The sequence below is a fragment of the Leopardus geoffroyi genome, chromosome C1 (genome assembly GCF_018350155.1).
Source record: "Leopardus geoffroyi isolate Oge1 chromosome C1, O.geoffroyi_Oge1_pat1.0, whole genome shotgun sequence".
NCBI classification, from domain to species: Eukaryota; Metazoa; Chordata; class Mammalia; order Carnivora; family Felidae; genus Leopardus; species Leopardus geoffroyi.
Window position 1 is genome coordinate 87,147,582 of NC_059328.1, and position 24,358 is coordinate 87,171,939.

At 35.0% G+C, this 24,358-nt stretch overlaps 1 protein-coding gene across 1 annotated transcript in view; it reads right to left on the bottom strand.

Annotated features, from left to right (window-relative positions):
- OLFM3 (olfactomedin 3) overlaps positions 1-24,064 on the bottom strand; it is a 195,869-nt gene extending 171,805 nt beyond the window's left edge. Inside the window, exon 1 of the mRNA XM_045478451.1 lies at positions 23,571-24,064. Within this exon, the coding sequence (XP_045334407.1) occupies positions 23,571-23,639 (69 nt within the window). The 5' untranslated portion in view covers positions 23,640-24,064. The remainder of the gene's footprint in view (positions 1-23,570) is intronic.
- Between the last annotated feature and the right edge of the window lie 294 nt (positions 24,065-24,358).

Below are 24,358 nucleotides of genomic sequence, written 5' to 3' on the forward strand. Positions count from 1 at the left end.
TCATTTAAGCATCCAAATCTTGACTTCAATTCAAGTCATGATCTCATGGTTTGTGAGTTCAAGCCCTGAATCAGGCTCTGTCCACACTGTCTGCTTGGGTTCTCTCCCTTTCTCTTTGTCCTCCCTCCCGCCTCTTCTCTCTCTTTCAAAATAAATAAATAAACTTAAATTTAAAAAAAAGCATTCTTCTTGCTATTTGATGAATAATATTTTCCAGTGAATTATCTTTTCTTGTTAAAATGTTTATTGGCTAATTCTTGAGATAGACTAAAGTCTAATGTTGGTCAAATTGTTGGTCTGGAAAACATTTTAGAGATGACTGAATCCACCCTCTTCAATTTCAAATGAAGTCATTGAAGTCCAGAGAGCTCACTGAGAGTATATTTCTTAGTCAACAGTGGTGACCCAGGGCTAGAACTTCAGTGCTCTGGACCAAAATCTAGTACTTTTGCCATGTTGAGTCCTTGATAAGAAAGATCTACAACTGTCAGAAATAGGAAGGGCTACATTTTGTTTTATAAGCTTAATTATTTTCTAAAATCATCTCTATGCTGAAAAGGTTAGATCTCTCACTTGGAGAGCAAGCTGTTGGTTTACTGAATTTGGACTGTATGTATCACAGAAAGTGAATTTATAGATCTATCAATATCAGTTGATTCAACACCACTTATTGGGAAGATACTGTGTGCCTCTTTTGGGGCAATTGTAAAAAATAAAGAAGGTTGACTTTCTGGTCTTGTGATGTTCATGAGGGAGTCTGACAGAAACACAAATGACTCTAAAATATTAGGCTGTTTAAATGTTATAGCAAAAATAAAAACAAAGTTCTATGTTCCCATGGAAGAAAAAGAAAGTTTTTTCCAGGCAGAGTGAACCTCTAAAGAGTCAATAGGTTTTAAGAGTTGAAGAGTTGAAATATTGGTCTTGAAAGCAAAATAAATATCATAAAGCAAAGAAATAGGGATTCTCAAAGCATAGATGGTTTTGGAATAGTACATCTTTTGATAAGGCTATGGCAGAAAGTGTCAGGGGACTAGAACAAGAGATAAGGTGACAGCGTGGAGGATTTTACATGGAATGCTACATTTTTTTCCCTGAAGAAAATGTAGGATTATTGAAGGTTTTGGTAAGAGGAACAGATGGAAAATAAATTGGCTTTGATTTAATGTTTTCCCAAGGTTTTTAAAATCATGCAGCCTAAACTTTCTCCTCTTACAAAAGATCACTACAGCCTAAGGTCGTTTTTTTCATTTGCAAATTCCTTTCTGCTCAGCTTCAAGACCCAGTTAATGTCACACGTATACAACAGTATTTTTCCTGACTCTGATAGTGCTTTTCATTTCTGTTACTTGTACAGAGTCTACGCCATTAATAAAGACTTTAGTGCCTGGGACAGGTGCTCAAAAAATATTTATCAAATTTAGCAATTAATGCTTAGATATTTTCACCTATGCTTCCTTGTCAATGTCTAGTATTTTACTCCTTAACGGTTTGTGAAATATTTATTAAATCATGCATTCATGTACTAGTCTTCTAGGTTTGTGAGCATTTCCTTACAAAATATATTACTTAACATCAGCCTATTTGTAGTTAACTAATTTTAGGAACTGTAATGACACTGTAAATATTTCGGTATCATCCCCCAGATCTAATGACTTCAGATTTATAGAGGTTGGGCCTCAAGGGTTTTGACACCTCAGTTGCCTCAGTGGTGGTACCATTGCTTGCTTTAGTTTTGGATATTGCATCAGTGGTTCTTTTGTAATTTTGTCTTTATGCCACCGTGGAGATGTTATAAACTTCCTCTTACACATGTGATGAAGACCTATGATGTCCTGTCACTTTATTTTTGTGCTTCTGTTGGGTTTTTTGATGAAAAGGTATGGCTTTAATCTAACCTTGACAAGGTCAACTAATGCTCCGTATTCTTAACATCTACCTATGCGTATGCTTTGAAACAGGCAATTTGCAAAGCTATGTTGTTTTGCTATTTACTTATCTACTGTTTGATTCAGTCTGTTCACAACTAGCTTGTAAGCCCCATGGATCAGGGACTCCTATTCATGCCCTTGAAACATGTTCTCTGAAATAAGATAGAAGATGAATAGGAAATGAGAAACAATTCTATTTGTTCTACATGGTCCCTCATTTTCCATTTTAAGAAGAGTAAATTCAGTAACAGAGCTTCATGTTTTTGTTGTTGTTCATGTGGCTGATGCCACTGTTGATAACATCTGAAAACCTCTTGCTTGGTCACCCTTACTGTGGGACTTGTCTACCGAGTTGATTATGATTTCACCTCAATTAATGGGAAGCCAGTATAAAGTTATCAATAAATGCTCCATGGAGGGATATGTTTTACAGATTGAAGTAAAGCATGTGAATCTCCCTGTTCCATGGAAGCAAATAATGTCAATTATCTAAATTAACTCCATATCCAGGTTTCTCCCAAGCATAGTTAGTATTTGGGGACAGCAGTATGTGTATGTGTGGATATCGTCAGATAATATTTAGGTTAACATTTAAAGTGGCACAGCAACACATCTATATAGTCCCATGGCCAAAAAGTAATTATCAGGCTAAATCCCACATATGCTTTTAATTTTTAAAATAAACTTAAGCTTATTATTTGTGCACTGAAGTTTTTACCTATATGGAACCACAGGGAATTGGACATTAAAGAATTAATAGTAAACACTTTTTAAAAAGCCTTTTTTTGGTTTTCCTTTAATCTATGTCCTTTTTGCTATAGGGAGAAGTCACAAAGTAACTGAAATTATTTGCTTTGTTTCCTAAAGGAACTCCGTGTGTGTGTGTGTGTGTGTGTGTGTGTGTGTCTGTGCATGTGTGTCTTTCTGACTTTTAGCCAGTCTTTTTTTTTTTTTTTCTTGCCAAACTATCAGTGTTTCTTAGGGATAAAAATAGCCCCATTTCAGCCAGCAGAATGTCATTTGGAACTGCAAATGACCATTGTCACAGAAAATGGAAACCACTTATTATTAATGCTTGCAACACAAGTAACACAATGATTTAATAAGTGATTGCTATTTCCATACAAATGGAAATTATCAAAAAGAGGTAGCAAAAGTAAGAGAAAGGCATCAGAATGGAGTTCATTACATGGAGGGTATACTCTTCCTGAAAAATATTTGGGAGAACACAAGAAGCAGTGGAATATGCATGTACAGAAAATTGATAAAGGAGGGACAAACAATATATAACAATGACAGAACACAAAAGAGAGGAAGGAAAGTACAGGGAGAAAGAGAAGCAAGATTTAAGAGTTTGCCACAAGTTAACAAAAGAGTAACTGTAGTTTAGTGAATATTATTCCAATGGGGCATTTTAAACTCTTTGAAAATGTAGTAAGGACAGAAAAGAACATACAATTAAGAGACAGAGGTTCCCCAAACACTAGGATACAATTCAATTTGTAATTAGTGATTTGTGTTCGTTTACTTTTTCATTAGTCTTTTAAGATAAATTGACCCAATATATAATTAAATAATTTCCAATTACTTTATTTTGTGGTTAAACCCCACTTACAGAACTCTGACCTAGTATTATTTGCAGGAGAATTAAATGTATCCAGGTGGACTGTAATGACCATCTGGTCATTGGATGGATGCCTAGGAGTGGACAGACTACTGCTGATTGCTAGCTGCACCCACGCCTTTTCCATTTTGTAGAAAACTCAAATGGAGAGGGCTTACATAATTGGTAACTTAAAAAGAGACAATACACACATATAAAAATACTAATACCAATAATATAGCTATCGTGCTATAACTGGTATTAATATCTTTATTGTCCTTGTTTTATTGTGTTTCAGATACTCTCAGGAAATCTTATCTCCTGTACTTCCCTACAACAATCTTACGAGACATGTTTCACTTTACGTTGAATTTATATATAAATAAAATGAGGTTTGTAGAAGTTAAATAATTTGTCAAGGTTCCACAGCTAATAAGTAGAAACTCTTGATCAAATTCAATTCTATATCATGAATTTTTAACTACTATGCTATCTTCCCTAAATTAAAAAAAAATTGAAGGCTTCATTATATCCTGGACTCCAGAGAAGGATAATTTTTCCATCCTTCCCTTCTTTATTGAGGATCTTAAAATTCTTTACATATTCGTTAATAGATTCACTTGGCATGATATAAAATCTACTTTATTAGGAACCACACAATGAAGAAGAAGGAGCTATTGCAGTATACATTCCCTAGTTCGTGGACAGTCTCGTTTAACAAACTGTGTATTCAAACAACCTTCCCCGAATGATTTGTTCTCAACAAAGCTTTCAATAAAAAAAAGTTAGGTAGTGGTAGACTAGAAATTTTACTCTCTGGAAATCCCAACGGTAGTTATATGAACTATGTGTATTAACAGCTGTGCTAGTGGTAGAATTAACATCCGTTATTAAAATGGAAGAGTCCAACATGATTAGTAATTAAATACTATTCACTTGGGGGTTTCAATCAACCTTTTCCTCATTCTCAACATTTTCACTATAACAGTTGGGAAAAGTTCTTAGATGATCCAGTAACTGATTTTATTCTATTCTGACATCTTTAATTAATCTCTGAGTTCTTTGAGATACTCTGTTTTGCTAAAGAGCTGGACCACAGTCAACTGAAATTTAAATCTGTTTGTATATCTCTTTTTCTTGAACACTTACTATGATTCTGGATAAATACCAAACGGGACATGAGTAGAAAAAAGAGCATAGAAAATTGGAACAAACTAAAATCATAGCATGTGGGGGACCTGAATGAACATTCTGAAAGGAATAAATATCTTTTTTACTTTTTTTTTCATAAGATATGCTGAGAATCATGTAAAACTGGATAAGATGAACTGAATGAGTAATGTCAGGATGTAGATCTATTATGTCAGTTAAACAGTAGGACATATCGCACAAGCATGTTTTTGAACACCAATTTACTGAAAAATAAGCTGCCATTCATTTAGCACTTACTAAATGCTTGGCAGTAGATTTGGTGCTTCAGAATGTTATTTAACTTTCATGTAGTCCCATGGAGGAGGTATTATTTCCCCATTATATTACTGAGAAATATGTGATTTAGAGAAAAGTAACATGCTTCAAATAAGACATACCATTTCTTACAATTTCAATCAAGAAATGTTATTTACTACAATTTCCCATCATTTGGACCATATAATTACTATGATAGAGGTTAAAAAATGGTGTTTTCTTGGCATAAAAGGGAAAAAAGCAAGGAAGGAAGGAAACAAGCTTTTTTACTATAACCAGAATTTTCATGGGGAATTTAAATCACCCCTGTTCATTTAATTGATAGGATAATTTGGAAGTGATCTCATTTATTTTTACAACGAGTTCTAAAGCTCTCTATTAGGCAACAGTTAAAATTTGTAGGACTAACTTAGATTATTATGTGATTTGGAAATAAGCTGCATTTAAAAGTATTTTGTAATTAATTCTGTTGCCCCTATAATTAATGTAATAAGTTTCGATTGTTGAGGTTTTACTTTAATAGTTGCCATATGAAACTTCCTCTCTGTCACAAACAAGCACACATATGCACAAATACACAGGCATATGTTTGAATTTTTGTTTCCAGTTTCTTATTTCATCATTATATTACCATAACATTCCTCATTCCTTTTACTCTATTATAATATCATCTTGTAACAAGAAAATGAGAGGACATGTCATATAGATTTTTTTGGGGGGGATGGTTTGCTCGCTTTAGTCACATAAGATTAAACTTAGCATTTTTCTTTTATGTTTTCTGGATAATTAGAAAGACATCATGTACTAGATTAAAAGACCTATGTGAGCCATGTCTCCTTAGACATATGTTAGAGCAGAAATAAATTGCTAAATACAACAAACTACACATTTCTTTCCATTAATATAGTACGTTGGAGTATGATTTTATTTTGGTCTCAGGATTTGTGGAAGAAACAAAAGTGAACCCAGTTTTCATGTGTATGTTCGATGTGGCTGTAACGATATGTTTTTATGGATGTGGGAACGTTGCTAGTTGGAGCTGATAGCCTCCGTATCAGCCACCAATACGACTTTATTGTATTGCTTTAAAAATGTTCCAAGGGAATTTTCAGGGTAGAGGTTTGGCCCAATATGGTTAAATATACAATCCCACTAGCTGTCAGCTCTGCCTGTTTTTCCTAGTTATCATATCAACTTCTAAGACTTAATGGTTGGGTCTTCCCTTGAGTATGATGTGACATCAAAGATAAATCTGGCCCAAAGTGAGGGGGAAAGAGGTGCTACATCTTTTCACTTTCTATGATACTCAGTGTTGAATGCCCTTCAACTAGTTTATGGCTTTGTACATTTTCCACAAGAGAGTTTTGGGCTGGCTAAACTTCTTCATAGAGTCAGTGAAAAAATAACTGGTTCCTGGGGGAAAACTCAGACTTGTCTTTCAGTGTACATGAAAGGTTCATCATCGATTTAATACAGACAGCAACATGTGAGATACTCACAATTAATCATTAGTGACATTCCCTCATGTCTACTCTCTTCTCTGAAAATCTCTTCACCTTTTTTACTTTTATTGAAATCTGGTTCTCCCCTGAGTAGACCGCTGCCTCTAAGGCACTCTCAAGCCCTTTGCCACACTCCTCTATCAAAGCCAGATAGTGGAAAAGCTGTCCTCTTTGCTCCTAATTGCAGTTGCCAGAACATTATTCTTTTCTTCTTTCCACCAATAACCCATCGTCACTCTTAGGTGATGATCATGCTTTATATCTCACTGAGAAGATGAAAGCAATTACAAGAGAGCTTCCATGTGTCTGCACTGCCCTATCTAAATTACAAATAGCATTACTATACATATACCTTGTCTTCCCACCTGTTCTCATGGGAGAATTCTCTGTGCTCCTATTTAAAACCATTCATGATCCTATCAGCATTATAACATGGTGTTATTTCTTCCATTTTAGACATCAACAAAACTAAACGTGTCTGATGCTATTTCCTCCTCTAAGTTTGCCCTGTTTCTCTTCTCTTCACAGCAAAACTCCTCAGTCTTTATATCTGTTATCTGTAATTGTTCTTCCTTTATACTTTATTGAATCTGTTGAGATGAGGTTTTTGCCACCATCAGTCTACTGAAACTACTTATCAATATCACCAATGATTCCATTTCCAAAGACCATTCATTTTCAGTGTTCATATTACTTGGCCCATATAAAACATATGATAATTTAATGATTTAATAAATGTTTCTCTTTAAGACATTTTGATGTAGAGGTCATGTTGTTTTCAGGACAGTATCTTCTCCAAGTTTTCTTCCTATCTCCTAAGTTCCTTCTCAGACTCTATTAATGCTTTTCCCTCAGCTTTTCACCTCTAAATATTTGAGGCATAGTATTCAGACTACTTCTTTTGGTGATACCGTCCAGTTTTATGGGCTTGAATGCTGTCTACATATTAATGATTCTCAAAATGAGATATTTAGTCCAGACCTCTCCATTGAACTCTAAATACCAACTGCCTACTCAACAATTCCATTTGAGTGTCTAATAGACGTTTCAAACTTAGCAACTTTAAAATCAAACTCCTGTTCTCCTCTCCCAGTGTGTTTTGCATCTTGAGAGACATATTTCCTTCCAAGTTGCTCAAGCCAAAAACCTTCCATTGCCAATTTTCAATCCACTGAACAAATTCTGTTAGCTACCACCACCACTAATTTAATTTTTTATACCACCTGGTCTTTCTACTTCTTCCCTGACCACCAGAAGTAAAATAATATGTCACATCTATGCTCGAAACACATTGGTATCTTCCCATCCCATTCAGAATCCTTCAAACCACCTGCAGGCATCCATATGATCTGGCCTCCTGCTAACTTGCTAATTTCATGTCCTGTAAGTTTACTCTTTGCTCATTTCACTTGTTCAGTAGCCTCCTTGCCTTTTCTCAAGCCTTGCATGTATGGTCTTACTTTACTGAATTTGTAATTAAAATTTTCTGTGCTTGGAACCCTCTTCTGCCAGATATGTACATAGCTTACTCTCTCATCTTCAAGTCTCTGCTCAAGTATCAGATTTCTTGTGGGACCTATTCTATTTGTTTCTACCTCACAGCGTGTCACTGCCTCTTACTCTTCTTTGTTTTATTTTCTTTCCATATACATTTTACTTATTTGTTTTATTATTTATTTTAGTTATATTTTAAGCATTATGAGGGCAGAGTCTTTTGTTTCAGACGTCACTGCTGTATCCTAGATTCTAGTTGATGCTGGATGCATGGCGGACATTTTAAAAATGCATTGAAAATCTTCCACCATAAGTCCCTGGTGATACAGATGTCATGTAATTGGTGACGGGCTCCAGACTTCCATGGCAGGCTTACCCTGGTCATTTTGGTATTTTGTTGCAACATGGAAAATGGTTTTGCCACGTTTGAACTTTTGGTCTCCTCCAACTTTGACATTATGATGGGGTTTTATTGTATTTTTTTTTTTAATGAATAGGAAAAAAGGAAGAAAATAAGGAAGGGAGGAAAAGGAAAAATAAAGGTGAAAGAAATTTCAAGATGAAAAATCTTTGCACAATGAAAAAATCTGGTCAATAGAATTTGAAATCAGTATGCAACCTGACTAAAAGTTTTAGGTGATGTCAAATTGCAAGCCAATTTAACCAAGCCAGAATCCTCTTATAACTGGATGAAAATGTAGCAGAAGATCATTTGTGTGGAGGAGACTATCTTGACAACATACTTGTTATCAAAAGATTTACAATAGTTTTAATTATTGAGAGATAATAATTTTCATGTATGATGGTGGTGATGAAATCCACAGTGCACTGACTGAGCCCCCCAGGCGTCCCAGTAATTTATGTTTTGATAATTAAAATAGGTAGATAGTTACAGAGCTAGCTAACTAGCTATCTAGAGATGAGATTAGATAGAGATAAAATAGAGACACTTAGATATATAATCATATAGAAACTTTTTAATGTTATTATTGTGATAATTTTATGTGTCAACTTGACTAAGCCATGATGTGCCCAGATACTTGGTCAGGCATTACCTTGAGTGTCTCTGTGACAGTGTTTCTAGATGACATTAACAATTGAATTGGTATTCTGAGTAAAGCAGATTGCTCTCCCTAATGTAGGTAGGCCTCACCCAATCAGTCGGAGTCCTGAAGAGAAATAAAAGGCTGCGTAAGACAAAATTTCTTCTGCCTAACTGCTTTTGAACTGGGACATTCATTTTTTCCCTACCTTTGGACTCCAACTGTAACACTGGCTTTTTCTAGGTCTTGAGCCTACAGGCTTCAGATCAGAACTACACCTTTGACTCTCCTGGGTTTCCAACTTGCTGACTACAGATGTGGGGAAGTATCCATCACATGAGCCAATTCGTCATAGTCAATATTTTTTATATATTATGTATGATATACATATAATGTATCATATGTATAAATTTTTATATTTATATACATATATATATATATATATATATATTTTTTTTTTTTTTTTTTTTCCATACCTACGTGTGCACACACACAAACACCCTGTTTTATTTCTCTGGAGAACTCTCGCTAATACAAGTATATTGCTTTTTATTTGTTTTGAGTTAAGGTAGTTCGGAAATATTTTTAAATCTGGTACAGGTCAAATTTTGGACCCTTTAGGCAATCATTTTTCTTTTTTCTTTTTTTTTTTAATATTTATTTATTTTTGAGACAGGGAGAGACAGCATGAACGGGGGAGGGTCAGAGAAAGAGGGAGACACAGAATCCGAAACAGGCTCCAGGCTCTGAGCTGTCAGCACAGAGCCTGATGCGGGCTCGAACTCAGGGACCACGAGATCATGACCTGAGCCGAAGTCGGATGCCTAACCAACTGAGCTACCCAGGCGCCCCTAGGCAATCATTTTTCTACCATTTTAGTGCCACCAATAGCTCTTTTTTTTCATCAACTTTTCTCCTACTTCTCATAAAATTAGTAGTAAAAGAACTCAAGTCATGTTGAAAGATCTTCAGTGTTTCACATACTCTTTTATATATCTCTTTGACTTCATATAAGCTGTTGCCATTAATGGAATACCCCTTTCTTCCTTCATTTTTTTTTTTTTTTTTTTTTTTGGCTGATCTTCCTTTAAGCATCACGCCCCGCAGGAAATTTTCTCCTTTGCCTTGCCTTCTGTAGGTGTTCCTTCTCTATCTCTTACTTGTGTGTCCTATGCAAGTGTCTGTTATAGAACATATCACATAGTACTACAATTATTAGTATATCTGATTGAGTTTTCCAGTAGAAAATATGAAGGGCTTTTTGAGAGTAGTAACTATATCTTTTAAAAATTCTGGGGCACGTGGGTGGCTCAGTTAGTTAACCGTCATCTCGGGGTCTGTGAGTTTGAGCCCCGCGGAGGGTTCTGTGCTGACAGCTCAGAGCCTGGAGCCCATTGTGGATCCTGTGTCTCCCTCTCTCTCTGCCCCTCCCCGACTTGTGTTCCGTCTTTGTCTCTCAAAGAATAAATATTTAAAAAATGTTTTTAAAAATTCTTTTGTCTCTAACTCCTACAATAGTGCCAGGTATGAGTATTTTGTTGAAAAAAAATTATTATGATATGAATGCAAGTGGACTACTCTTTCACATGTGATAATTAAGATCATTGAGAGTCATTCATTCATTCCTGGACTACTTTCTTCACAAATGGTCTTAGAGTTAAAAACAAATCCCAGTTATTTAAAATTAAATAAGCAAACTTAACATAATTTTCTCTTCAGCTGCATATAAAAGGGATGTATCTAGCTTATACTTTGTGGAATGTCACTAAGCATTCATTGTGTTTGACCATGCCTTTATTGTGTAACATGCATTGGCTCTCTAAACAAAATTGCTTTCATCTGAAGACATGCCAGCGCCTTTGGTAGATCAAATCGGACTGATGAAAAGAAGGAGCAGTCTGTATCATTTTACTAAATCATAGTAGCCAATTTATTTGTATTTTCACTATAGATGACAAATACAGTATAAAGAATGTGGCATCAAATGCTTTTAAAATCCTAGGCTGGCAAAGAAATGAAATGACAACGATTTAATTCTTAGATTGAGAGTGAGATTTGAGTGAGAGTCTATAGGCAGCCTTTACCTAACAACAGCAACTGAAGGACTCACTTTGTATCTTAAAAATGTCAGGGAACACAGTTACCTATCATGTAATGAATTTAGAGTTATATATAATCTAATTAGGTTTCTTTATAAGCATTTTTAATTTTTATATTATCTAACTTAATTTTTAGAACTCACTGTAATTTCACATCTATTGTCTCTCTAACCTTAATATTCACAAGCATAGACTATAGCATTATTTGGCTGACTTATGTTAAGTCAAAATAATAATTTACATAGTAATTATTATCATCTAGACTAATGTGTTATTTTCCTATTACTGCTGTAAAAAATTACTCTAAACTTAGTGGTTTAAAGCAACACAAGTTTGGTGTCTTAAGTTCTAAAGGGCAGAACTATGAAATAAGTTTTATGAGGCTAAAATCAAAATGTTATTAGCAAGGCTGTATTCCTTGCTGGAGTCTCTAGAGAAGCATCCATTTTCTTAGCTGTCTAGCTTCTAGAAGCAGCCCTTATCTCTTGGCTTTTGGCCCTTCTTCCATCTGTAAAGAACCTCCCTCCAATGTCTGTCATCATCTCTTCTTTTTCTGATTCTAAGCATCAAGCCATCCTCTTTTATGGGCCTTTTTTATTACACTGGGCCCATCAGAAAAAGTAGGACAATCTTCCCATCTCAAAATCTTTAATTTAGTCACATCTACAAATTCTCTTTGGCAAAAGTAAGGTACCATATTCACAGTTTCTGGGGATTAGTATGTGAGGATGTTATTGCCTACCACAGTCCATACTGTTTTTTTTTTCTTCTTGTATTGAGCCAAATAATGAATCATAGCTCAGTAGTATAAAATATCATTGGAAGTCATAACTCAGTTTAAAAAGAAATTTTCTAATTTTTTTGATTAAAAATAATCCAATTCCTTGAATACTGTCCCACTCCCCAATATTAGAAACATATGGACAAAAGTTAGCTAACCACCCATTAGTTATGTTATAGAGGAGAGTTTTCCTTTATGCAGAAATAAAATAGATGGCCTATTTCTTGTAACTCTTAGAGTCTCTTTTGTTTTAACTACTGTCAGATAGACAATAGAAGCACAATGTCCTTCTCTCATTTATTTTTCATTAAATCTTCAAAAGCTAATATAAAGGAAACATACAAAATAAATATTAAATATTATGTACTGCTTGAGATGTGAAATTAGCTTATATATTTTACATTTATTTTTAGCTCTATGTAGATAAGTTGCCATGATTTTCTCAATGATATTAAACTTTGATTTTCAACAGCAAAGTAAAAGAAGCCTAAGTTTTCTCTTTACTTTTAACAATTTGAAAGTCTATGAGCAGAAGGGAGGATGAAACAATGATGAACTAGGTTTATAAGAGATGAATGTACCCCATTTTAAGAGGACCTACCCATAAAAAAAAGAATATTTGGCTCCACATCTTCATTTTGCACATGAGGAAACGTAAACCAAAAAATTGAGTGAGTTGTCTCAGGCCATATAACTAGACAGTTGCAAAACATACTAGGCCCCGGATTTTTAAATTCCTAATTTAGTACTCTGTCTGTAACACCATGGACTTTCTAATTTCCTAATCATTACGTAATTTGTTTTGATTCGGTATGGCTTCTCTTTTCCTTTATTTTCATTTTATATGTTAAATTAATATTAATTAGGTTGAGTCCCTTGAGAGGTATCTTTTCCAAAAGAAATGATTACAAATGGACAAAATACAATCACATTTCTATTGTGTCTCTATTTGCAAAGTTAAGATGCTAGAAAGAAAAAGGAAATTAATGATGTTTTCATTGGCTTTGCTTGCTTCTGTTTCTTCTTACTAACAGATATTAAAGATTAGTTGAACTAAATTAGAGATTTTGTTCTAAAAGTGAATGCCAACAGCAATAAAATGATAACCAGTTCTCAGATTAATGAATGCAATCATTCTGTGTATATGTGGGGGGAGCAGTAAACCACTTGAAATACTTAAGTACATGTTGGCAAATGAATGCATCATCTGTAACAGCCTCAATCTATCCCCAATGTGTAAACAGATACTTATCTCCTCTCTTTTTCTTTTAGCTATATATGAATGCATTCATCTCTATGCTACATATAAGCTTGTTTATGATTTTATCACTTCTTGGAGTTTTACCCCATTTTATTTAGGACAAATATTTAGACTTGGAGTCTTTTATTGCTTTGACTGACAGGAAAGTCATTCCTGTCAGAACTAATACGGGCACCAAGAGTAAATTATTGATTGATTCCGTCCACTTGATTCCTTACTCTCACATATCTTATGCCCAGTTTTGAGTCATATTACAATAGCTACTTTTTTTGGCATGAGCTTCATAAGTCTCTGTACATTTCCATCTGCTTATCCCTAGAGTGCTTTAAGGTATATATGGCAATCAAACTAGTCATTTTATTCTCTGAATTTGTCTAGCATTCAGCTTGTTGTAAAAAGTAGAAGATAGCTGTAGCACAATGTAAATAATAAATGGTAAATATAATCAGAAGTCTTCAGTGGGTCTCAAGTCAGAAAATATTTGTCTATTACTACAGTGATAGGCACTAAGATTTAGTCTTCATGCCACAAAACATATGCAGATGTAAAAATACTTACCATTGGTACTAATTCCAGATAAATAATTCCCTAGGTAGTCATAGACATAGATCATTCCCAGAAGTGGTGGTGTCTTTTGTAAGTTAATATTTCACCAGTGACATTTTGGTGCCAGTGAATCAACATTTCCAATACTGATTCTCTATTTGAAGAAATCCTGCCATCTGGAATTGGTCCCTCTGGTAATGCTATTTAAATCATCATGGGATAATGTTTCTTAATCACCTTCAACTTAGTTGGAAAAATAAAAAGGATCATCTATTCAATTTATGCCCTCCCTTTGGGGTTATCTAGATAGCTGTTTGTGCTGTTAGAACAATTTTATTATTGACAGTTATTTTCAAAGCCTTTTAACCTACAAAGTTAATTATGAAAATATCGAATATCTGATACTTTTCAGAAGTTACAATTCAGATGATTCTAATTCCACTCTATATTTGCTCTGAATCATTTAATATAATTCTGTATCATGGTATTGTGCTTATTTAGTAATATAGTACAAAGATAGAGCCAATATTCCTTTTCTTTATATGGTACTATGATAAGAATGTATAGGAAGAGAATAATTTTAAGGGAATATTTTTGATTCCTAAAAAAATAATAGAGTCCCTAAAAAGAGATGGAGAAATACCAATAATATACTAACTTATCAGATAAGGCTAAGACATTACATAAAATAAAGATGGTCAAAACAATAAGGGCACATTAATATGCTCTTCCAACTTATAAGCCTATACCAATAAAATGGATGCATATATATATATATATATATATATATATATATATATATATATATATATATCAAGGAATAAGAAGAAATGCTAACATTACCACCAAGTGTTAGGAAACACATCAGGTAATTCACAAGAGTGTTAAGGTTGTAGCATTCCCAAGAGCTACCAAAAGTCAAAAATAGCACTGAGGATGGTGAGATAGGACAAGAAACTAATCAGAAATTTTAAAAGACATAATCTTGAAGTATTGTTCAAGGTAAACAACTTGATATGAGTTCTGAACCTTTGAAAACAAGATTCTTAAAATTTATGTTACTTCCCTGCCCCTAATATCTTTTCTGATGAGGGCATGGATCCTAAACATATATTATGTTCATGGCTTATTTAACCCAGGATTTTAAGTTTTTTGGTGTTCCTTGACTTCTTTTTTTCTTCATATATTTATATTTCACCTGAAGAGGCACTGTGCTAGTTGCTAGGTAAGAAAGGACAAGGTAATGACCAAAACACAGCCTTCTCTCAGTTATATTATAATTTAGTAGGGGAGACACAATACAATAAATACCCAGTTGGGGTAGGGGGGAAAGAAGGTGGAAAGTGTAATAAGAGTGATTAGATAGAGTGTTCTACAAATTTGGGGGGAAAAGAAATGCAGCTCAGTCTGTTTTCATTGAACACCTATTATGTGTCAGACACAGTGGGAGTGGCTATAGATGCAAAGGTGAATAAAACATGATTCTTGTGTTATAGGAGGTCTTAGTTTATCAGGATTACCTCTTCCTGGGGGATGAGGCGTGTCAGAGAAGAATTTATGGAAGACGTGACATTTGAGTTGCATCTTAAAATATAGGTAAAATTTTGACATATGGAGAAGAGGGAAAGAGCTTTCCAAGGAGAGGCAAAAGCAGGAACTCAACAGCATCTGTGATCCTCTTTCTGAACTTATTTTTATTCTTCCGAGAGCTTGTTATAAGAATGACAGAAGGCATAGCTTTGTGATATATGCTTTATAACACCTTGTTTTTAAAGCATAAAGGGTAAAGTCCTTGGAAAATTCTTTTTTTTTTGTTCCAACAATACTTTTGAGTATTTTTATTAGCACCATTGAAATTAGTGGCACTCTTGATAGACATGGTTTTATGTTGTTCCAAATTTTGGAATCCTCTCTCCTCAAAAAGGTTTGCAACCTCTCATAGCAATAACAGAAATAAGTTAAATCTCACTATAGAATGGTATGCAAATATTTTTGAAACAATGCATTTCTTAAATATTAGTTTCTCATGATTAGGGTCTATCCTAAATATAAATAGTCATCCTTATCTAGTTTTACCCTTTATATTATCTACGTGAATTGAACTGAGAAAAGAAAGAATCAGTTCATGAGTTACTCATGTGGACTTGCTTTGGATGCATAACATTGGAGGAAGTATTATTAAGGGGCTAATTAAGGGTCAGGTCTTTTCAAGCACTTGGTAAAAGTCTCTATTAAGAGCAGGTAACTAAGTATAAACATAGGGACCGAGAAAACCATCGAAGAGAAAAGAGCAGAGAAATTGTGTTCATAAAAGTTGGCATTTCTCCATGACTGCTATGGTCTGAATGTTTGTGTACTTCCTACCCAAATTGTTGATATCCTAATGTCTGGTGCGATCATATTAAGAGGTAGGACCTTTGGCAGGCGAACAGGTCATCAAGGGGGAGCCTTCATGAATGAGATTAGTGCCCTCATAAGAGATTCACTGAGGGGACAGCGAAAAGGCACCAGCTATGAACCAGGAAAATGACCTTTGCCAAAACTTCACCATGCTGGTAGCTTGGTCTTGGACTTCCCTAATTGCTGTTGTTAATAAACTCCCCAGTCTGTGATCTTTTGTTAGTGTAGCCTGAAAGGACGAAAACAATGACTTTCTGCCCTGAACATTTTCAGGCTGAGTAACTTGGTAACATCTCTTTCTAAACCTTCTTTCTTTAATATTTTCAAATCATAGAGAAGGCTTAAACTACTTTATCATTGGTATACTTTGCAAAGTCACAAGAGCCCTACACTTTTTATGCTGGTCAAAGAAAGCAGTTTTATCAGCTGATCTTTGTTTAAAAATAGTCATCCTCTCTGTGATCCACTCTCCACGATTAGTTTAAAAGCTCTTTTCTGGATGTCGTTTGGCTCCGATATTATGGAACCACTCTCCATGTCTTATATATTTTTTCTAATAAATTTATAAGAGGCACCCTTTGGGATAGAAGTATGATGTAATTTTTTAAGGTGATATGTTGAAATTGGAGCTTTGACCAAAATTAAGGGCTGGTTGTGAGAAATTCTTCTGATCATATAAAAACATGGCATTCACTTTTCTGAAAGCTGAGAAGGAATAGCAAGAAAGAAGGACCAGGAGAGGTCCTTTTCTTTTTTCTTTTTTTTTTAATTTTTTTTAACGTTTTATTTATTTTTGAGACAGAGAGAGACAGAGCATGAACGGGGAAGGGGCAGAGAGAGAGGGAGACACAGAATCGGAAGCAGGCTCCAGGCTCTGAGCCATCAGCCCAGAGCCCGACGCGGGGCTCGAACTCACGGACCGCGAGATCGTGACCCGAGCTGAAGTCAGACGCTCAACCGACTGAGCCACCCAGGCGCCCCAAGAGGTCCTTTTCTATTATAATCTTAGTAAAGTCTTTAGATCTGGTTATAGGTTGACTGGTTTCATGAAATATTTATTTAGAAACTTACAGTTTTATCTATATAAATAATTATATATAAAAATGATATGTATATATAATTATATATGTAAATAATAATGGTATAAATTCTATTGCAATTCCATCTTTTCTGCACTTGAGAAAACTGAGCGTAAGAGAAGGTAAGTGTCTCACTGAAATGTTGCACAGTTAGGCCTTAAAACCAGTTCTTAAGATTTCATGTCCAGCTTGCCCTTTTATATTGAATTAATTGGGTATACAACTTAAAAAATTATACTGGAAAATTACCATGAAAATATTAGTTTCATAGGAAATCTCCTTCAAAGTTTTTAATTGGTAAGTGGTATAGACTGAGTAAATGGATGAGTAATTTCAAGATCCTTTTGTAGATTTAAACCTGGGATCTAGGTAGTGAATGTTTAAATAGCTTTTGATATTACTTTAATATTTTAATTCTACTGTGAAATAATCTGTTCACATATATGCACACAAACATATTGACACAAATGTGCAGATGATCCCCCAAACTCACTGTCCTATCAACTAACCTGCAAAGACAACTGTCTGGTTTTGTATCTTCTCTATTACTCTCACTGATGCCAAATGCTTTTTTTTTTTTTAAATTTATTTAAATAGAAGTTAGTTAACATACAGTGTATATTGGTTTCAGAAGTAGAATCCAGTGATTCATCACATACATACAACACCCAGTGCTCATCCCAACAAGTACCCTCCTTAATGCCCTTCACTCACTTAGCTCATCTCCCACCAACCTCCCTTCTAGCAACCCTCAGTTTGTTGTCTATAGTTAAGAGTCTCCTATGGTTTGCCTGCCTGTTTCTTGATGCCAATTGTTTTAAGGTAAAATGTGACTAATACCTTAGTAAATCAAATGCCAAGTCTTAGCTTTATCCAATCTCATTTTTTCTTTATATATATTATCAGTACAAAAATCAAGATTTTTCTAATAATTGCCAGCCTAAAATCCTCAAGGATGTTCCTGCTTGGGAAAAGTCAGCAATGAATATGCAGGAACTTTTATAAGTAGCCTTCCCAAATACCTCCCTATATGAGTAATTCCTTTCATATGAGAATAAGTTTTTACTTTGCTTTTCACTAGAGAATTCTTCATTAAATAAAAGAGATGAAGCAGGAAACATGTTGGCTTTCAAAGACACTAGCAGTCTTGACAGGTGAGCCCACTTTGCTGGGATGGTGAATGTGGGACAGGAGGGAAGGAGAGGAAGGTGCAGAAGAAGCAGAAAACTGAAGGCTTTGAATGCCAAACCCAGAAGATGAAAACTTCATGATATTATCTAGGCAGGCTGGTCCCCAGATCTCGCAAAGTTTATGATCTTAGAAGCTATAACCTGCAAAATTATTTGCTAATTTTTAATGATCAAATATTATTAAATAACATACTGCATTCTGTTTGGGCCGCTATAACAAAAAGTACTCCACTGAGTAGCTTATAAACATATTTATTTCTCTCAGCCCTGGAGGCTGGAAGTTTAAGATCTGGGTGCCAGAATGGTCAGGTGGGGGCCCTCTTCCAGGATGCAGACATCTTTTTGTATCCTTACATGGTGGAAAGAAAGAGCTCTCTCTCTCTGGGACCTCCTATATCATAAATCTCATTTATGAAGACTCCATCTTCAGGACCCAATTACTTCCCAAAAGCTGCAAATCTTAACATCATCACTTTGGGTATTATGTTTCAATATATGAAATGGAGACACAAACATGCCAAAAGCGTAGAATAGAGTCATTCTAGAATTTAACAAAGAAGTTTTCAGAACACGTAGGCTTCACATTTTACGAGTGAGGGCACTAAGATCACAGCTCCCTCAACATCGTTCATATATATATATATATATATATATATATATATATATATATATACACACACACACACACACGCACATACACACATATATATATATACACACACACATTTTTATATATATATAATTTTTTAAGAGCGTAATTGCAAAATTACATGGGATAGAATTTTAAAAGAAAAAGGAAACAGTACCACTTTAACCTTTTCAAATTGACAAGAGAATGAGAAAGAATATTTACTTTCTTTAAAATAAAAGTGTAATTGGGTTGAGGATGCCAAAACTTTATCAGGGTTTACCCGTGTGTAATGACAGGTTTTTGCCAAATGCCATTGATCCATAATGTCTGTGCTTACTTGAGTGGGTCCTCTTGTATAGAGACTGTGTCTGGTATACAGGAACTACAGGAGAAGACAGATTTTTAAGTTGGATTTTACAGCAGATTTATCTCAGCTTATTTCTCTTGTTTTTGCTTTTTATTAATATCATTTGAAAGTTCAAAGAACAAGAACTGTCACTAGATTTATGTACAAAACCACCTCTAGCCAATATAGGTCTTTGATGATTTTCTTTAGCAGTACCAAAATGCAAAGACACTTATCCATGGTGTATTATATCATGAAGTATTAAAAATATAATTATTGAAATTATCTTAGTATTCATCATCTTTATGTGGCTTTAAAGCAACCGTCTTATTTAATGCAAGAGTTCTAATTGGCTGGCTTGTCTTGGACAGAAAGAACAGTTTGGTGCTGAAGATTATTGCTGAATCATTGTTACATTTTATGTCTGTAGTGTGAGCAAGCACCATGGTGATAAGTTCTTTCATGTATTTCTACGTAAGAAGATAATGTTTTCTCAATCTAAGTGTGCCAGGGCGTTTGCCAGTATATTTATCATACAAGTATGACTGCTTTAAAGTTCAACAGTCGCTGCAATGTGTGCCTATGCCCATGTCACCTCTTTTTAACTGTTCCCCAAGTATCTGACTTTGGTAAAAAATGTTCTGTTTAAAACCTGCACGGCCACAGTTATACCTTCCTTTCTTCCTGGTTCATCATTGCAGAGCAGAGAAATTCATGGTTCTGATTCACAGGAATAACTATTTTGTTACAATGTTCAAATCATGGTCTGCTAAAAATCTTCTTGTAAAAGAAAAAGAGTTTCACTCTCCTACTATCAAGGTCATTACTGAACTCATGTGTTTAGTTTAAAAGCACAGAGATGCCATCTAGCAGCCATTCTCAGGAATTTCCTGTACTGAAATAGTCCTTTCTCTATAAAACTAAGCAGTAATTGAATTCCTACAAGCTTTCACTCTTATTTTCAATTTACTTATTAAATGAATGATGGTTTGGCACATTGCCTATAATTCAGGCACTTCATTACAAATAAAATTAATTTCTCTTAAAATAGGCAAAGTAATATACCTCTGAGTTTTTCTAAATGGAACTAGAAACTTGTTAATAAGATTTTAATTAAGAAAACATAGTTCTCATAATTTTCCTGAGAGGAAAATTGGTAATCTATGTAAAAATACAAATAATTAATTAGTGGTAAAATGACTTCCTCTGCTGAAAGAAAATACTAAATTTGCCAATTATGATATATTAACTGAGAGAAAAGAAAGTACATACTGAAAGTTAATCCATTCTATGAATATAGAAGTTTGGGCTTTTTTTTTTTTTTTTTTAATTTAAAAATAAAATTGACTTTCAAGTAACTTATCTCGCCATAAGATGGCGATACTTAAGCACCTTATAAAATGCCATATAAGGTCTGGAAGTTTCAATCTCAGGAAAAATGATCATAAACCTAAATGTTATATAGTCTTCCATGAAATGGAATTGGCACTGTTGGTAGAAAGCATTTTTGTTTTTAGATAAATTAATATACAAGGATCACTAAGATTTACATTTCTAATATTTGGTATATGTGGCAATCCTGTGCCTGAAAAAATGTATTCAATTTTAAGAGCTCTCTTATTTTGCCAATTTCTGTGCATACTGGGTAATTATACAGATGTTTACTATAAAGTGTAGTTATACAGAGGAATATGTGAATGCATTTATTTAAAAATGTGATTATGAAGTATATCAGTTCTAGCAAATTAGTATGTTAAAAACAGCTGTTTTGAATTTGTGTATATTTAAATGTCACCACTTAATTATTGCTTATTGTCCAAAAACTGTGATCTTATATGCTTCTATATTATTGGGTTTTATTTCAATTTCACCATACATAATTTATATTATGAATGATAATTTTATTATCTAAACCCTTAAGTAGTTAATGCAATAAACAAAATTTGTGAAAATTCCTAGTTCATAATCTAATTGACAATTATTTTCAGAATTCAGTGGTACCATTTGTGATTTGGTTGGGAGGGATGCTATAGTTTGGTGACCAACAACAGTTTGCTAAAACATACAAAAGCAGCTTTTATTCACTTTTTTAAAGCAAATTTTGTCTACTAGTCCAAAAGCATTTTAGACCTTAAAATCACTTGCTATGAATCTTTTAATATTTTCTATAATGTCATATGTGGTGTAGAACAAAGTGTCATCTGTTCTTTAAGGCACACTTTATTGTAGTATCTAGAATCTGAAAAGGACAATTTGAAAAGTTAATGTATACCTTTCTTTCCCTGGATTTCTCAGCTCACTTGTACCAAATAGCCCCAGTTAAGTCTAAAGCAAAAGTTTTATACTGTTGAATACACACAAATAAACTTGTCAATACTAGAAAAGATCATATTGACTAAAATGGGTCATTTATTTGGGGATTTGATCTCTGTATTTGATAGCTCTTTATTGTTTTTATATATTGAATTTGGATAAGATGGGGTTCAAGAATTGAAGATATTTATGCACTGAAGATATCAGACAAATCACACATGTAGTTGTTAGTATAGCTCTACATTTCTGAATTCATTTTAAAGAATGACAAATTCACTTTACGTGATTTTTTTCTGCAGTAACTCAGGAATTGGCTTTGCTTTTTAAAAATGTTTTACCAAAAATATTCCAAAAGAGATATACAACAGAATATGTTCAAAAGTGGTAACCAACATAATAGAATGAGAGTGGTAGAATGAGTCACTATACATCCAGAGGCAATAAATAAATAAATAAATAAAATCACATTTTACCTGGATGTAAAATGCTTTTAAGCTACCCCTTAGTATGTAAAATACTCTATTACGATCATTAAGATGGCATTCAAACACTGTGTGAAGATGTCACAGTGACAATATCAGCACAACCATAGCTTAAAATAAAATTCTCATCAGATCTCTCTAAATATGAAAAGTGCACAGAAATAACTACAAGTGTGTATGATATGATTCTAAGTTTTCACTATATACTATATTAGGCCTAGAAATATTCTGTCAACCACAGTATTAGATCATGCTTGGTTACATCTTAGTTGTATGTATCCAAATATGAAAAGAAACTTCATTTCTCTACACTGCACAGATAATGTAAAGCTTTAAAAATAACTTTGCAATATTCCAAAATGCAGCTTCCAATGGTTTTGTAACATGGTATCGCTTTTTCTGTTTAGTCAAAGTGCTCTTGACAGGCTAAATAAGAAAAATGATTTAAAAAATTGTATCTTTTACTCTTTTTGCCAGATGCCTTATCTCTTATTCCAGATAATTGTGATTTTCTTAGAATGCTTGAGCTCTCAAATTATCTCACTTTATCGTCAAGACATTTCTCTTACACAGCTGAAAATATTTCTATATTTTTCTACCTTTTTATCAAAAGAGCTTAGCGTTCACTTTAATTACCAGTTACTGGATAATTTTCGGAGTTCAAGATCTGTGAGACAACTCATCCTTCCTACTGCCCTCCCTAGTTTGGTAGGGTTCTCACTTCCTGTTTCTTAACACTGGTAATCAGAACTTCCTCAGTGCTTCGTAATTTTCTTAATAAAAACAAAGAAGCAAATAAACACAAGCCCCTTTCACGAACGCCTCTCAGCCATGGCAGAGTGTAGCTCTGCTGCTCTGCCGTGTGTGTTACAAGCAGCATCCTAAATGTTTTGGACACAAACCGCAGCACGTCTGCGATGGGAGTATTATTGACCAGGATCAGCTGGAAAACGCTTTTCTGCTTTCAACAAAGAAACAGTGCACCATCTCCTAATACATGTTTGCAAATTGCATTGTTTCAACTGCTAACTCATTTGCATTGCCCGTCCGACTTCAGAAGAGAACATTAAGCACTGGGATACGGAATAAGCTAAATTCCCCCCGAGAACCGCATAGCCCTCTGCCCCTACACATTATATTCCGCGCCTGGTTCCTCCCCCATCCCCCCCCCCCCCCCCCCCCCCCCCCGCCCCTTGCCTGGACTCTACCTTGAGGAGCTATTCCTCCGGTAGTTCACCTTGTTATCTTACAAGCAGTAGGGATAAGCCAGGCACAAGATAGCTGGAAGAGCTTTCGACTCTCTCTTGCCCCCCCCCCCCGCCTTTGGCATATTTATTTGCATTTTTGGTCGGTTTGTTACATATTGCACATTTATTTCAAACAAGTTAAATATTGCCCATACCTTGGAAGGATCTAATCCAGCAAGCAAAGACAGCAGCAGGAGATTGAGTAGGTTAGACGTCGCCTGCATTCTGATCTGGGTTTTTGCCCTCTCTTTACTCTTTTATGTAGCCACTCCACTCTCACTGCGGAGACCTTTCCCTCGTCAGTTGCACTTTCTGCCTGCCAGTCAGAGCAGAGTAGAGACAGAGGCGGTGGCAGGAGCAGGAGCAAGAGCAGCAGCAGAGGTAGCAGTAGCTTCGGTAGCAGTAGCGGCAGCAGCGGCAGCCGCCCTGGGGGGCGATCATTCCGCAGGCATTCTCGGAGCTGGGAGTCCGCGCGAGCTCAAGAGGGTGGGTTGGGCTGTAGTGGGCGCTGACCGAGGTGCTGAAGCTCCTCCAACCCGCGCCCTAGTTTACCCTCTCTCCTGCTGCTGTCTAGCCAGCCCACCTCAAAAGTTTTGACCCAAGAAAAAGATAAAGGGAGTAACTGCTGAGAGAGGTGTGGAGACCTGGGCAACGGATATGACATCACTACAGCTCCTGGGGGCTTGGGGGTATATGTTGCTGGGAATTTATTAACCAAACAAGGATTGACTCTCGCGCTCCAGTTCAGCATTTGGTGGCAACTTGAGCTGCAAAGAAGTAAAGAGTCAGCTAGATAGGATTATGAAACAAATAGTGTCTGGAACCTTCTGCTGTCATTGTCAGAGGACTTGATAGCGTATTTAGCGCTTTAAACAAAGTTTGCAGTGCAGACTATCAATGTGAATTTTCTGTTCAAGGCACCCAGCCTGTGGCTATTACATAT